Consider the following 18217-nt stretch of genomic DNA (forward strand, 5'->3'; position numbering starts at 1 on the left):
TTTATGTATAGTAAAATAGGACATCTGTAATTTCTCTAATATGTGATAAATCTAGGATGTCACCCCATATGCCTTTTCACCACTTTGCCCTCACAGAAAATTTCTCACCTCCCAAAACTCTTCTCAATTGTTATCTCTCCCCTAGTAGCAGTCTTTCCGGATCATACCAGATGGAATGTATCTTTCCTCCTTCTCTGTGTTTCTACCCCATCTTTAACTGATCACATGGTACAATCATTGCTTGTTTTCCAATCTGGCCCATATTGTACTGAGGGGCTTGAAAGCATGACTGTGTTTGAAAGCATTACAATGTGCTTGACATGTGAGATGCCAATAAGTATTTGCTAAAAGACTAAAGAAATCAATAATTTCCCCCACATCCTTGAATGAACCAGTGTCAGGAGTAAAGAGGGCTTTCCCAGCAAGGCCCTCTGCTTCTCCCTCAGGCCTCCATCCACACTCATTCTTGGGAACAGTGTCTGTTCATAGGACTGGTCCCCTCTTGATCTCTTTCTCTGCTTTTGTTAGTTAACACAGCACACTCAGGATATCTGGCCATCCTTCACCTCCTGAACTTCCAAATCTTCATGGATCAAATATAACCTTCTCAGTGATCTTTAAAAAAAAAAACCACATTGTATAAGATTGCATCTGTTACCACCAGACCCCCACGCTGCCAAAGTTCATCATTTCCTGCTTTGTTCCATTGTACTTATCACTATTCAGCACACCGTTACTTAGGATCTGTCAAGTTGTTACTGCTATCTCCCAACAATGTAGTAAAGCTCCACGAGGCTAAGGGTTTGTTGCTTTCTTTCTTCCTTTCTTCATTTCTCTCTCTCTCTCTCTCTCTCTCTCTCTCTCTCTCACACTCTCTCTCTCTTTCTCTCTCACTCTCTCCTTCAGTAATAGAGATTAAACTCAGAGACTCTGCACTGAGCTAAATTTGCAGCTGTATCCCTTGTCTGCACAGTTGGCAAATAAACATTTAATAAATGAACCAGATACAGAGGATGACAGATGCCTGCTTAGAATAAAGCTGTGAGTAGCAAAACTGGGAAAAGAATCAACTCTACTTCCCAATTTAATGACCTATATGAGAGTTCACAGTGTCTCTGCCCATGAGACATGCCCCCTCCTTCAGGTTAGCAAATTCTACACATGCTATTCAGTCTTTAAATTATTCCCATATAAGAGGAAAGTGTCAGCAAATTGCTGTGCATGAGAACCCTGCAGATCAAGCACTTTGTTTATATGCAAGTATAGGCTACAACTCTTAAAATAGAAAAACTCACCAAAATAATAACAGATAAACACAGATTGAATTAAAATAGCCATGAATAATGTAACACCACACAATTCCAAAAAGAAAATATAAAATTCCATAGCCTTCTAACCAACATGATGCTGATTCTCATTAATATTTGGCACACTTACCAGGGTCCATGGAGAGTGGATTGATAAATCACAAAAGAAGCTTGCAATTGTTAAATTATTTTGCAGCTGTTTTGGTTTTTGCACATCATGAAATAATGCCATAAGTATGGATCTTCATATGAACCGAATCACAAGTATTTTTCCTAGATTCTAGTCACACCCAGATAACACCAACGAATTACTGAAGAGAAAAGTAAACAAACTACTCCACTGAACATGACAGACTTTTTCATAAAGAGTTGATCTGCCCCGGCTTGACTCTCTGGCTTTATCTCCTTTCAAAGTAAAAGCAATCTGAACTGACTCACTATATATTTCCTATACATTGACCCCTTTTGATTCACAAAATGGAACAACACTTATAATTTAATATTTTATGCATATTGCCAAAAAGTAGACCAGCTCATGTGTCGCCTGACATTGCAAAAGGAACTGTGATGCGAGTAGACACCTGCCCTAGCCACGTGGCCAGCAACACTGACAGGGTTAGAAAGACTACTGCTTTAAAGCTAGCAGGTACATTCTGAAAAGTAGTCAGCAAACAATACTCAGAATTTAATAAATAGCAACACAGCTCATTTATTTTCTTTGATATTTTTAAACTACACAATTTTGATTCAATACTTTCATTTATTAACAAAGGTGACACAATAAAGATTTTTGGACATAGTTAAAATCCTGAGTAAAAAAAATTGGCAATATGTGACTATTCTCCATTTAGAGCCAAAAATTTATTCCAACTTTATATAATTAATTCACCAAACAGTTGTTTTAAATCAAATTTTCCAGTTAGTCTTTAAGATGATTTCAGGATTGCATTTATGTAAGAGATGTAAGACTTTGTTACAAAATATCATATTTAAGAACACAGAAAGTCTGCTGAAGTAATATAATAAGCAAATGTGTTGTTTTTTTAAAATATATTATTAGGAAAGTTTCATTCAAGTGGTATGGAAAGATAAGATGTACAAGAGTAGAAATTATGAGTATAAATTGGATGGTGGGAAAGAAGATACATAGTTGTGTAGCAAATATTTTTTTTCCAAAAATCAACTTTGGTGCCAATTTTAATCATTCATGGGACAACCATCTCAGGCTTATCTAATAATACGATGAGGCCAAAACAGAAAAACCCAATTGTCTGTATACTTGAAATGACAGAAAAAAAATTTAAACCAGTTTATTAAAATATTGTTCACATAAAATGCTCTAGTGTAGACAACTCGATGAGTTTAGAAATTAGCATTTACCTGTGAAATCAGTGCCTTCATCCAGGCCATAAATAAATTACCACTTCCTGAAGTTTACTCCTACTTCCTTTATTAGAATTGGTATGGGGCTGGGGATTTAGTTCAGTGGCACTGTGTCTGCCTGGTCCTGAGTTCCATCTCTGGTACCAAAAAAAAGAATCGGTGTGTATGTGTCTGTGTGTACATATGTGGATATTAAGAACACTTACACAATGTAGAAAATTTTTATTTAACTTTCAATGATGGAAACTGGGATACAGACACATTTTTACCAGAGAACTCTGCTATTCTTATAAAGAATTCCAAGGTGCTCATAAGAAATATACAAATTGTGCTTTACAAAAGGGAAATTTTAAATATTATTTTTCTTTTAACATTATTTTTCTTCCTCTCTAGTGGCTGAATCAAAATATGTGATTTTAGTCTTTTATACTACATTTAAGATCTTAGCAGGGGATTTGGCTGAGTATTTCAAGCACAAGAGCCTGAATTTGATCCCCAGTACCAAAAAAAAAAAAAAAAAAAAAAAAAAAAAAAAAAGATTTTAGCAAAAGAAAAAGCTTAAAAGATGAATGTTGGGTATATAGAAGACAATAACATAGCAGGATTCCCATCTAGATTTATTATTAAGACCTTGGAAATAAAACTCACTGAATTAAGTGTGAAAGGAAGGATGACAAGGGGGCAGAACTTAACATCTGGAATCAGAAATTCTATTTCCTACCATGAATTCTTTAATTCAGAGCAAAGACCAAGCCACCCAAGTAGCACAGGATCCAAGTGATAATTTATCACCTCCCCAAGATGACATATTTTAGTTACACTAGAGAGAAAGAGAGTTTTTAGTAGCAGGGTCTCAATTTGCAAAATCCTATTAGCAAAGAAGTCCTGTTATTAACTCCACCCATCCTTTCTGCAGACAGCTAAGCAACCATGGGTGTCATTGGATACATTCCGTCAGATGTCAAAAGGACTCCTCACAAAACTTCCAAGTGGATTCTCCCACTATTATTTCCAAAGCAAATATATAACTGGCCCAGAGAAAAGTTGTAAAACATTTGATTTTATTCATCTTGTTTCATGAGTTTTTAGATCTCCTTAGTCACTAGTGCCAAGGGCCACTCTGAATGGCCTTAATCCAATAGGAATCTACCACACCTCCCTACCCTGAAGATCTCTATATAAGGGCTGCTTGCATTGCTATTCAGGGCTCAGATTTTGGAGTTGAACTCCTCTGAGTCTGTTGGAATAATAAAAATAATCCCTCCATCTCTCTGAGTGCCAACCGACTTCACTGTCAAAGACTCTCATATAGCTGTAATACTTGGCTGTATCACAGAGCTGTAACACTTGGCTGTAATGTTGAGCTGTTTCACTTTGCTGTAACAATAGTACAACCGGAGGACTTCACACTCCCTCAACTACTCTTCACATGGACAGATTCTCGACCATCAAACTGGTCATTATCTTCCAGACATGTTATCATGTTTCTCCCCCCCCCAGTCTTTATATGGACCTTAAGTCTAAGATTTTTAACTACAGTTAACCCTAGTGTTGACTCTTTTTAACTGAGTTCATATGGGTCAGTATTAAAATGAAAGCCCAAAGCCACTAAGACAATCCCCAGGAATAACCTAATATTTTCTCAACTATTAGGTTCAGGATTTTAACAGTGATAGAGAAATGCAAGTTGCTCTTAGCTGGTTCTTCTACCAACTGAAGGTCATTCAGAAGGAAGCTAAATCATGTCTGGAAATGTCATCCAAATCACTGTAAAACTGCAAGTTTAATATATATAAGGTTTGTTTTATACACAAATTTTAAGGAACATGCAAATTACACAAAAATGTATAACTATTGTTAGCACATTTTGAGCTCTCATTAATCAAGACATTTAGGATGTCTCCCTTGTCAAAGAGTTCAATTATTTATTCCAACAAATATATGTACACCTACTATGTGCTGGGCAGTATTTGAATAGTTATCAGTATACAATGATGGACATAGTCAATAAGTTCTCTGTTACTGTGGAGTTTTAAACTAAGACAGAAAATACATAGATAAGCAAAAGAGGTCGTTCCATCTGCCCCCAAACTTTCAAGTGTATTCTCTTTAATTGCCAGACTAAATCATTTAATCTCCAGTGAATACACATAATGTACAATTTTGGAAAAATATAGGCTTTAGGATGCTTATTTGAGGAAATTCATTTGATCTTCAATACAAACATAAATATAGACATTAAATAAACTATCAAAAATAGTTATATATTTCTTAGGTTTCAGATACAATCTTTAATCTCTACTTGTCTGGCTAGATAAAGAATTTTTATTTCATTGTTTTACATATTAAACATTTCTGCTAAGAATCTCACAGCAAATTAATACTATTGAGAGGGGAAAGTTAACAGTCAATGTGTCATGCTCCTAATTTTAATCCATTACATAAAAAATATGAGTGGCACAATTAAATATCAGCAGGACCTCCTAAATGTCTTCTAGAAGCCAAGTAAAGGCTTGGCTTTCCAGTACAAATACTCTCTCAACTCTGACAAGGACACAAGGCCATAATTTGAACAAAATAGGAAAGGTAATAGTTACATATCAAGAGCATGTGACTGTAATACCCAGTTCCTCTTCCAAACACAGAAGTTTTATGTGTACTCAGTGCATCAAAGACACCTACAAACATCTCTTACTATTTTGACAGGGCAATTGCGAATTTCTTGCTAGTTACATGAAAATTTTTTAGCCTTCCTTTCTAACACATATATTTTAAGACCACCCAAATGGTTTGCCAATTAAGTTTCCATATTTAGTAATTGCAGTGTGTGGTGCACACATTTATTAAAAGGAAACACAGTCCACAGTGAAAACCACTGAAGTCCATTGTTAAAATGTACAATGTAGCTAATGAGTATCTGAGGTCTCAAAGGAGTCTGGTTAGAAACTATACTATTTATGCCTCTCATTATAATCTTGCTAAATTAAATTTTAAATGTTATTATTTTCTCCAAGAGATTTTCCCTTACTTGAATAGTAGAAGAAACTAACTTGTATAATAAATGATCTGAAGTAATACAACATAATAAAAGCATGTGAGACCTCATAATTACTTTCTACAATATATTTTTCTTTTTTGAACTTATTTTGTTTATTAAATTAGGTTGCAGGTCCCATGCACACACCAAATGTCAGCAAGAAGCCCTTGTCTGAAAGTACAGTTATAAAACTAAATATACCATTTTATAGAAAAACCACATCTTCTTTATCCAGTTTCCAACTGATGGGCAAATGGGGTGTTTCCAAGTTTTAGCTATTACAAACTGTGCCGCTATAAACATAGGTGTGCATATATTACTGTGATATGATTCTTTTAATTCTTTTGTAAAGATACCCAGCAGAAGGATGGCTGGGTCCTAAGTGAAAGAAATAAGTCACACGTGTGTAAATACCGAATAGTTTCTCTGGTGTGAATAAACTATAATAGTGCGTGAGATCCTAATGAGATAATTGACAATGTGAAATAGGAAGAAAAGGGCTAAAGGTGTAGGTAAAGGCTAGGGGAAAGGTAATAAAGGAAAAGAAAAAAATATGAGAAAATGAAAAAATGGAAACAAAGTGCTTGTAAATGAGGAGGGGAGGAGTGGGTGAAGGGAGGGCAGGGACAAGGGGAAAAAATGAGAACCAAGACTTGTCATATAAAGGTACATGATTCCAATAATGAATGTAACTGTATACCTAAAATGTACCAATAAATTCAATTTAAAAAAACTAAATATAATAATGATGCAATAATAAAATAGGTAAGTCCCCAAAGGACACTTGAAAACTGACTATGAATTATTACTCATCATAAGAGAAAATGGAATACTCTCATATTAGTATATTTGTCAGGATGAACTAAATCACAAGAAAAACACATTTACCTAAAAGAGCTCTGAAAATCACAAGCAACTTAACTAGAATTTTGTAGAATTGTAATTAGCAATCAAGTAGAGATTGAGTTATGATAAGGAGGATGATAGAAATGAATTTAAAGATATCTGGAAGGTGAAAGGACTCTATCTTATTTATGTGCACACATGAGTCTATAGAGAAATTAAGGCAAAGCAATGTAAGCAAAATTGTTCAAAAATGAGAAATAGAACTAGAGTCCAGTGGCAGAAGCCTTTAGTAATCTATGTAACTTTCTTCTAGTTCATATAGCATTTTATATTTTTGCAACTTTAACACATGTTAGAAATACTTTTTGTGCTATTTTATTAATATTCTTCCTTTTAATAACCATTTTATACATTTATTGACATTTATTTTTTTGTAAGAGGCAGACACTGTTTCAAGGATTCTACGTCATTCAAGCCTCACATTAGTTTTGTGAAGTGTGACTATTATTTCCATTTTACAGATGAGGAGGCCATGAAACATGGCTCCATTAGCCATGTCCTTAACTACTGCAGTGTTGAAAGGTAGCCCTCAAAAGATATGTCCACATCCTCACCCTCGGAATCTGTGACTATAACCTTATTTGGCGAACAAGTCTCTGTGGATGTAACTAAGGATCTTAAGGTGCAGAGACGCTCCTGAGTTGTCTGAATAGGCTCTAAATCCAATGACAATGGTCCCTATAAAACACCAAAGGGGAGACACATAGGACAAGAACATTTGGGGACAGAGAAAGACACTGAGGTGATGTGACTGCAAGTTAAGGAACTGAAATCACCAGAAGATATCAAGGGTTGAACATGAATCCTCCCCAGGAGCCCGAGGAGACCTTACAGCCCTGTCAGAACAGTGAGACAATTTGCGTTATTTAAGAAAGCCAGCTTGTAGCAATTTGTTATGGCTGTCTTAGGAAACTGAAACAACGCCCATATTATATTACCACTGTCAATGAACATAAAGGGTCTCTTTATGACCACCCCATATTTTAACTTCTGACACAGACCTAACTGAGCTTCTATCTCTTTACCACAAAAGGATTCTCTGCAATGGATTCCTTACGTGGCACATTTCCCTGAATGCTGTGTCCACTGAAAGTTCTTTACTAATTTCTACAATTCAAAATCCATGGTTTTATTCAACATCAAAGCAATGACAATGTAGGCTTTCTGCTGTTAAAATAATAGATGCCTTTTCCCTATTTTCAGCCTATTTCACACACTAATTAAATTAGTACAAATAATATGGAGCCTACTTGTAGATGAGAATACAATTCATTATAACATTACTATTCAAAAAAATTCTAACATTTTAATCCAGAAAATAATTGAAGTTATATGCAAATACTTATTTAATATGTGCTTATAATAAAATAAAGAACATGCATAGATCACATTTTAAAATATATTTATAGTGTTACAAATATCCCATGACACCCTTCTGATTGATTTATTCTTACTGAACATTATTTCCAATCCTATTAGATATTGTGTTGGACAGTCTCTGTTTGTCCATCCACATCTACTCTTCACCCTCCTCTGCCTGCACTGGGTTCCAGTGTTGATGGGGAAAACCATCCAAAGTCTCACTCATAGGATTCAGATGGTTAAGATTTAGGACTTTAGAGCTATGAGGTTCTGGATCTCACTCATGACTTTCTTGAGCTTTGGTCATGGGTAATTTCAGTTAATGGGAGACACTGGCAGATGTGGGGGGTAGGAGGAAAGCGAGGGCAAGAGATTTGTTCTCTACCCTCTCCCACTTCAGGACTGAAGGGCAGCCATAGCTATATGCTCTCCTCAGGGTGATGGGCCCTGGCTTTTCGGAGACTCTACCCATACCCAGAATTCTCCTGGTAAAGCTGGCCTGTCTTTGTCTTTCAAGCCTTGTGTGATCAAACTGCATCTCTCTGTACTAAAACACTGCTGCTTCCCATCAATCATTTTTCTTTACCCCACCTACACATCCAGAAATAGTCTCTGCAGTATACTCTTCCACTACCCCTTTGAGTATCCCTGGATCTCTTCTGCCAGACTTTCACTGGAACAGCAACTGCATATCATTCTGAGGGCATCAGTCTAAAATACTGAGTAATATCTTCCTATAAATAAAATTATTCCACATTTTCTGAACACACCTAGTTTTAAAGAATTACAACTGGCTACAAATAATGTGAGTCTTTTTCTCATTCAATATCAACACAAATGAATAATGGTAACAGGGTGACTGTGTTCTTCCTGGACATTTGTTCCTGGAATCCAAATGGATTCTTTTAACTGAATGATTTTGGTTCCAAATACCTGTCATCACCATCAATGATGCACTCAGGGAAAGCGAGACTACAGCCAAATAGCATGATATATTTATAGCAACTGAGGCGTTGGAGGTAGGTGAAGAACTTGAGGAACTTCTCTGTTTCTATGTTTTCAGTGGTTGAGATTAGAGATGTGGGTGTGATGTGATAGGGCAACATCTGACACTGGCTGTGGGTGATGTTCATGCAGTCACCTGGGAAGTAAAGACAATGACATTTAGAAGTAGACACATCAGAAATATGTTTGCAGACTCATTGGATATAACAGGTTAATATATTGATAAGAAAAAGTATATTCTATAAGTAATTATTACAGTAAAAATAAATATAAATGCAACCATACATTTCTATATCCATACACATAAGTATGAATATGTGTGTGCCTATAATGACACCAATCCACTAACATTTACAGAGGTAAATAAATTGTGTTCTGAACAAATGTGTAAAAAAATACATGTTTTCATACATAGTGGTTTGAGTTGATAGCTGGGCAGGATCATTTTTAAAAAAATTTAGGGCCCGGGATTTAGCTCAGTGGTGCTGTCACCTGCCTCACAAGTACAAGGTTCTGAGTTCGATTCCCCACTACCAAAAAAAAATTTTTTAAACATATATATACTTTCACACTACCATATCATTTTAAGAAATTTATCCTATGGAAATCATTGCAACTGTGAACATAGATTTATCTACAGGGATTTTCATTTCTGCATAGTTTACTATTTTTAAGAGACATAAATACATGTAAATATTCAACAAAGGGGATTGGTTTGAAACATTGGGAAACAAACAAAGAATACTTAAGTGTGTAAGAGGTGCTTTGGAAGATTATTTAATCATATGGAGTGATGCTTATAATAAAGCAAAAAATCAAGTCACAAAACAACTTGTATACCATGATTTTGTTTCTGAAAATATACAATTATACAAAGATTGGCAAGCCTGCTCGTTTCAGAGTTCAAGGCCTTCCAGAGCCTCTGATTTTCTCTCCTTTCATAGCTGGTTCTTCTGGGCACCATCGCATTCCATGGCCTTTCCAACTCTGTCTAGAAACTGCTCTGGTTGGTAACACTGGCATGGGTCCCTATAATGGGACTTTAAGGAGATTATTATAGTTTTTCTTTCATTCCCTATTATCTTATAGGTTTATATAAAGATTTGTTACTTTTATTTTAAAAGGAGAAAGTTAAAAATTTGGTATTGTTATTTATGCAAACTACTGTTTAAAAGTAGAATCTCCAGACTTTAGAAATGGAACAGAATTCATTCTATTTTTAGGGAGGAAAAGATTATAAAGGAAAGGGAACATCTCCTCTGATTGCTGTATAATTCCCAGGTAAATGAAAGGGATATCTGCTCCAAACAGGAGGCTAACTCCATTTTAATAAAATAATGCTAAAAAGTAAGGCTGCATCATTACACAATGGCCAAACTAACATTTCATCTGTAATGCAGAATAAACACACCCTATGGTCAACTTCATTCATTCTGACAGATCACAGTCTTCTCTACCCCTCCTTCCAAACTCATTAACGATCACTTTTCTTTCAAACTTCCCTGAAAATGCCCCAAGCCCCATAGGAATCGTCTCTCCCAAATGACCAAATTGTACTCATGAGATCGAAGGATCTCACTCTCATAAAAAAAAAAAAATCCTCATTGTTAGATCATTAATGGCTCCAAATATGCTAAGCTTAGTAAGTCAAGATCAAAATATGGTTTCTACTTTCAAAGGTAACCAACCACACAGGGAATTTCTATCTCAGACCTTAGAATAGACCACATCGCCACTTCTCTTCAATATAGTTCTGGAAACATTAGCCACAGCAATTAGACAAGAGAAAGAAATTAAAGCAATAAAGATAGGAAAGGAAGAAGTTAAACTATCATTATTTGCTGATGATATGATACTCTACATTGAAGATCCAAAAAACTCCACCAAAAAACTTCTAGACTTAATTGACAGATTCAGTAAAGTATCTGGATACAAGGTGAATACCCAAAAATCAATAGCCTTTCTATACACAAATAACAGACAGACAGAAAGAGAAATAAGGGAAAAAATTCCTTTTACAATAGCATCCAAAAAAATGAAGTATCTAGGAATCAATCTAACAAAAGAAACAAAAGATCTCTACACTGAAAACTACAGCACTCTGAAAAAAGAAATCGAAGAGGATATAAAAAAATGGAAAGATATCCCCTGCTCCTGGGTAGGAAGAATCAACATAGTGAAAATGGCCATACTACCGAAACTGCTATATACATTCAATGCAATGCCAATTGAAATTCCAACACTATATTTCACAGAACTAGAAAAAAGAATCCAAAAATTCATTTGGAACCACAAGAGACCTAGAATAGCAAAAGCCATTATAGGCAACAGTCACATGGCACCAGGTGTAACAATTCCCAATTTGAAACTATACTACAAAGCCACTGTGATAAAATCAGCATGGTACTGGCAAAGAAATAGGCCTGAGGATCAATGGAACAGACTGGAAGACACAAAAACAAATGCAGATGTACTCAGCTACCTCATCTTCGACAAAGGAGCTCACCATCCTCAGTGGAGGAAAGATAGCCTCTTTAATAAATGGTGTTGGAAAAACTGGATATCAACCTGTCACAGATTAAAATTAGACCCTTATCTTTCGCCATGCACTAAATTAAAATCCAAATGGATTAAAGATCTAAATATTAAAACAGAAACATTAAACTTGCTGGAAAGTAAGTTAGGCAGAACTCTGGAAGACATTGGTATAGGAAAAGACTTTATGAACAAATCCTCAGTAGCACGGGAACTAGCAGAAAGAATCAACAACTGGGATCTCATCTTACTAAAAAGCTTCTGTACTTCAAAAGAAACCATTAGCAGAACTAAGAGACAATCTACAATGTGGGAAAAAATTTTTACCAGCTGTACCTCAGACAAAGGACTATTATCAAGGATATATAAAGAACTCAAAACAATCAGTCCCCCCAAATATAAAGACCCGATCCAAAAATGGGCATCCGAAATGAACAGACATTTCTCATACAAAGAAGTGAAAGCAGCAAGAAAATATATGAAAAAATGTTCCACATCACTGGTCATTCGAGAGATGCAGATGAAAACAACACTGAGATTCCACCTCACCCCACAAAGAATGGCTGCTATCAAGAAATCACACAATAACAAATGTTGGCGGGGTTGTGGGGAGAAAGGAACCCTCCTCCATTGTTGGTGGGAGTGCAGACTAGTGCAACCACTATGGAAATCAATATGGAGATACCTCAAAGAGCTTGGACTGGAGGTTCCATTTGACCCAGCCATCCCTCTGTTGGGTATCTTTCCAAGAGAACTAAAAGAATCATATCACAGAGAAGTATGTGCACCCATGTTTATAGCGGCACAGTTTGTAATAGCTAAATCTTGGAAACAACCTATTTGCCCATCCGTTGGAAACTGGATAAAGAAGTTGTGGTTTTTCTATAAAATGGAATATTACTCAGCCATAAAGAGCGAGAGAATAGATTCATTCATAGGAAAATGGATACATATTGAAGATATACTCCTAAGTGAAATAAATAAGTCCCACATGTGTAAATACCGAATAGTTTCCCTGGTGTGAATATTCTGCAACAATGCATAAGATTCTAATAAGATTACTGACATTTAGAAATGGGAGGAAAGGAGCTAAAGGTGTAGGGAAGGTGTGATACGTAGGGGAAGAACAAAAAGGGAAAAGAAAAAAATGTGAGAGAATGAAAAGATGAAAATAAAGTGTTTGTAGATGGGGAGGGGAGGAGGGGGTGAAGGGAGGGCAGAGGTAAGGGGAAAAAAATGAGAATCAAGACTTGCCATGTAAAGGTACATGATCCCAACAATGAATGTAACTGTACTGTATCCCTAAATGTACCAATAAACTCAATAAAAAAAAAAAAAGAATTTAAGGACACAACATATTCATTGTAGTTCACCAGATTGAAAATGCAAACTGAGAAATGAGGAAATTAAAGGGCAAAATATCAAAGTGAAAATATGGAAGGAGAACATAAAGAGATGCACAAAATTATTCCATTTCACGTAAGTGCTGCGGCAGAGTGTTCCGGGCAGGCTTCAAGAAGATGGTACTTAAGTTATTTAACTGAGAGAAAGTAAAATACATCTCAGTGCAAAAGAATATTACAGGCCAGGAGAATACACAGACAGCAGACTCTGTGCCACAACTGTGTACTGTACTACGAGCACAGAAGCTTGCTGATAAGAGCTGAGAGGGGAATATTTCTCAACCAACAATATGAAAATATTTGCAACAGAATAGAGAAGGCACTTACTGAGAACTAACTTATGCCGGGCACCAAAACAGACAGGCAGACTCTCATTCACCACTATCTCATTTGAAGAACCCAATGAAGTGATGCATGATACAGGAGGAAACACCACTTCGGATGGCTAAGAAATCTTCCTAGGGTACATAGCCATCCAAGCACATTCCAAAGGTGAGGCCTAGGACTACCGAGTAACTTCCACCTGGAGGCAACTTCTGCTAGTGTAAAGAGGGTTCTTATGTTAAAAACAGTTCTTAAACAAGATAATTCCTGATGGGCCATAAAAGAAAAACACTAAAAGGTGTCTAATATCACAAGGTCTGTGTATTGTTTCTGCTGCTAGCAGCATAATACTACAAACTGGGTACATTATAAAGAAAAGAGGTTTATTTTGGCTCGTGATTCTGGGAGTCAAGGGTGAGGGGCCACATCTGGCAGGAACTGCTGGAGACTCTGGAGTCCTAAGGCAGCGTGGGGCATCACACTAAAGAAGCAAGCAGGTTTGCTGGCTCACATCTCTCTTCCTCTTAGAAAGCCACTTACAGAGAGACCTCACGCTCAAGGCCTTACCTACATCAAATACTATTTCCATATGATTTTGAGGACTCAGTCTCCAATGCAAGAAATTTGAGGGGCCACTTTTAAACTACAGCAGTCTATGATCTTGATTCTTATTTTTCCCCATGTCCCTACCCTCCTTTCACCCCCTCCTCCCCTCCCCATTTACAAACACTTTATTTCCATTTTTTCAATTTCTCATATTTTTTCCTCTCCCTTATTACCTTTCCCCCACCCTTCCCACTTTCCCTACACCTTTAGCTCTTTACTTCCTATTTCACATTATTAATTATCTCATTAGGATCCTGTGTACTATTATAGTTCTTCACACCAGAAAAACTATTCTGTATTTCAGTTAAAGAAATCTCTCTATGAACATTAAAAATAGGGAATCCTAAAATAAAACTAAAAAGGAAAGTAAAAGTGAAAAGGCAATGATGTAATATTAAAATAATCCTTAATTTTGGGGATGAAAATGGTCCCTGAACATATTTAAATTGCTTCTTGCTCTTTTAGTCTTATCTTATTCTTTTTTCATTATTTAGAGAATACTTTATTACTTTCTGTAATCAAACCCACATAGATATGATCATACATATTTAGTACAATGCGTTACCCCTGTACAAATGGAAAAAAAATAAAATAAAATAAATTAACATTTCTAAACCAATATGGCTGTCAATTTCTGTACAATGCCAACTCAACACAGTAAATTGGGATAACTTTTTCCAAAGTTTACAGCACAGTTAAAGTTTCCAAAAATTCAAATTATATATGTATATGTATGTATATTTATATTTATATAAAAAGACCAATGCATCAATAGCAGCAACAGCTTTTCCAGGCTCTGCAGTCATCTGAACAAAATTATAGACATTCAGCACATTCCATTAAAAAACAAAAACAAAAAAACAAAGAAAAGAATAATATCCAGAAAACAGCAAAGTTCTGTTGCGGTTGTGGTATCTGGCACCATTTTTTTTATTAGCATCTTAATCATCATCTGGAAAGAGAACATTCTAGAGTAACATCATTAACTATAGCTCTGATAAAGCATGGTTACTACTATGTATCATAAAGCAGGTACAAGATATTTTACATTCACAGAGGTATGATACAGTACCGTCCTACATCAATAATACTAGAATCAGTTTTGGTTTCAAATTTGCTTTGTCTGCAAATAAGACTGCTACCCCTGTTTTTTTCTGGGCTCTGTCACATGAAGAATTGTTTTCTATCCTTTCACTTTCAGTCTCTGGGCTTCTTTTTGCCCTAGGTGTGTTTCTTGATTACAACATACTGTTGGATTTTGCTTCTTATTCCATTTTGCCAGTCTGTTTCTCTTGATTGGTGAGTTGAGGCCATTGACATTGATGATTATAACTGATATGTACTGACTTATTATTGACATGTTATTGGCCTTTTGTTGACTCTTTTTACTTTTTCACCTTGTGCGTTTAGTTTCTTGCCTTGCCTTTTTGATTTGCTCTGTTGGGCTTCATGGTGTTATTGCTTTCATTGTCTTTTTCTAGGATCTTATTTAGAATTGCTTGTAGTGCTGGACTGGTATTCATGTAGTTTCTCAGGTGTTCTTTATCGTGGAAGTGTCTTATTTTCCCATCCATTTTGAAAGAGATTACTTTTTCACCTTGTGCGTTTAGTTTCTTGCCTTGCCTTTTTGATTTGCTCTGTTGGGCTTCATGGTGTTATTGCTTTCATTGTCTTTTTCTAGGATCTTATTTAGAATTGCTTGTAGTGCTGGACTGGTATTCATGTAGTTTCTCAGGTGTTCTTTATCGTGGAAGTGTCTTATTTTCCCATCCATTTTGAAAGAGAGTTTTGCAGGATTTATTATTGTCATGGCCTTTTGTTGACTCTTTTTACTTTTTCACCTTCTCCTTTTAGTTTCTTGCCTTGCCTATTTGATTTGCTCTGTTGGGCCTCATGGTGTTGTTGCCTTCATTGTCTTTTTCTAGGATCTTGTTTAGAATTGCTTGTAGTGCTGGTTTGGTATTCATGTAGTTTCTCAGGTGTTCTTTGTCATGGAAGTGTCTTATTTCCCCATCCATTTTGAAAGAGAGTTTTGCAGGATACATCAGTCTAGGTTGGAGGTTGTTCTCATTTAGTACTTGAAATATCTCACTCCAGGCTCTTCTTGCCCTAAGGATTTGTGTTGAAAAATCTGCTGTGATTCTGATGGGCTTTCCTTTGCATGTGATTTGTTTCTTTTCTCTTACTGCTTGTAGTATTTTGTTCTTCTGTTGGGTTTCTAGCATCTTGATTATTATATGTCTAGGTGTAGATTTTTTTTTATTGTGGCTAGTTGGAATCCTATATGCCTCAGTTATCTGAATGTCAAATTCTTCCCCTCTGTTTGGGAAGTTTTCTGTCATTAATTCTGTGAACAGCCTTTTTAAGTCATTTGTATTTTCTCCTGGTACTTCATGGATTCCTATCAGTCTTATGTTGTTCTTCTTAGCATCATCTAGGAGTTGTTGGATTGATTTGTCTTGATCCCCTACTGTTTTTAAGGGACCTCTCTTTTCATGGTCACTGACTGCAATCTTATCTCCTATATCTGAGAATCTATCTTCGCATTCTTTTATTCTGTTGCATACACTTTCAATGGAGTGTTTAATCTCCTGGATATTTGTTTGAATCTGTTTTATGGATTCCATTTCTTTCCTATGTTGGGTGTTTATTTTTTCCATTTCTTTCTTATGCTGGGCCTTCATGGCTTCTATCATGGTCCTGAGCTCATCTATTTTTTTGTGAGTTTCTGCTCTAGAGTCTCGAATCATGACTTCCATTTTGCTCATCATCTCTATAGTTATCTGGAAAATTATTTCTGTTTTGAATTTTTCTAGAGCTTTATTGATCTGTTTTGTTACTTCCTGTGCTTTGAGTTCAGGATGTCCTGGTGATTCACTATCGGCCTTTTCATCCTCATTTGCCCTACTGTTTGCCATTGGTGAACTGGAAGTCTGTCTTTGGGTCTTGCTGAAGTGTTTTCTCATTTTTATTTTTGCTGTCAGGCTGTCCTTAGTTTAATCTCTGGGTTATGACCCAAATCTTCCTGATATAGTTGCACCCTAGTTTCTGGGTATCTAACGACCCACAGACATTCTCATCTTCATAGCATCAGAGAAAACAGCTCATCAAATCCATCACAATCCTTTATCCCAACTGATACACTCAGCAACACATTATGATCAAGCACAACTTGGAAACTGACACAATCAGGAGGTCTGAGAGTGCGCGGGGGGTGGGAGTAAGGGGAGTTATGGGGTTCAGCTGCTCCCGTGCGGCTACCTTCCTGGTGCTGGAGCAATGGTGGCTCAGGGCAGGAGAAAGCATGGCTCCTTTATAACTAGTTTTAATTACATTATTTCTTAGAAGTTATCAGCTTTTAAATCTGCACACTTGATGATAGCCCCTATTTGAATCAGTTAAATGACCAAGATTCATTCCCCTCATCTAACCAACAAAAACATTGACTATTGCCAGATATTTGAAAAACATAAGATAGAAAAATCATATTTTTGTTGATTAACTATAGCACATTTACGGCAAGTGGGTTGTACAGAAGAAAGATATTTCTCCTTCTGATACCTATTTCCCTTGGGAAGAGAGAACTGATGCTTGGGAAATGATGGAACAATAACATGAAATTTTTTTCTCATTGAGTTTATTGGTAAATTTTAGGTATACAGTACAGTTACATTCATCATTGGGATCTTGTATCTTTACATGAAAGGTCTTGGTTCTCATTTTTTCCCCCTTATCCCTCCCCTCCTTTCACCCCTCCTCCCTTCCCTATTTACAAATGCTTTATTTCCATTTTTTCATTTTCTCATTTTTTTCTTTTCCCTTATTTCCTTTCCCTTACTCTTCCCACTTCCCCTACACCTTTAGCCCTTTTCTTCCTATTTCACATGAAATCTTGTCTCAAAACAATTAGTATAGATAGAAATAATAACGTCTTAAGTTTTTATGGCTTTCCACAGCATTGCTAAGTCATAAAATTCAATCTTATTAATATAGCACACATTTCCTCACTATAAATGAAAAGGTAAGGATCTCAGAATATGTAGGCAGATAGAAAGATGATGGAAGGACAGACAAATGGACAGATAGATAGGTTGGTAAACAGACAAAAAAAAAGTGATTCAAAGAAAAATATCAGCACCGGGCATGGTGGCACATTCCTGTAATCCCAGTGCTTGGGAGGCTGAGGCAGGAGGATTGCTGTGAGTTCAAGACCAGCCTGGGCTACATAGTGAGTTCCAGGTCAGTCTCAACTACATAGTGAGACCCCCTCTCAAAGAACAAAAAAAAACCACCAGGTCAACAACAGAAATGGAACTGGTATCCCAGCCCTCTGCCCTTCTAGCGCAACA

At 36.2% G+C, this 18217-nt stretch overlaps 1 protein-coding gene across 1 annotated transcript in view; it reads right to left on the minus strand.

The window, feature by feature from the left end:
- The window catches only part of Corin (corin, serine peptidase), a 243289-nt gene that overhangs the window by 150186 nt on the left and 74886 nt on the right, over positions 1-18217 (minus strand). Inside the window, exon 4 of the mRNA XM_019209977.2 lies at positions 8929-9136. Within this exon, the coding sequence (XP_019065522.1) occupies positions 8929-9136 (208 nt within the window). The remainder of the gene's footprint in view (positions 1-8928; positions 9137-18217) is intronic.

The sequence above is a fragment of the Fukomys damarensis genome, unplaced genomic scaffold (genome assembly GCF_012274545.1).
Source record: "Fukomys damarensis isolate Sample0158 unplaced genomic scaffold, DMR_v1.0_HiC HiC_scaffold_35, whole genome shotgun sequence".
NCBI classification, from domain to species: Eukaryota; Metazoa; Chordata; class Mammalia; order Rodentia; family Bathyergidae; genus Fukomys; species Fukomys damarensis.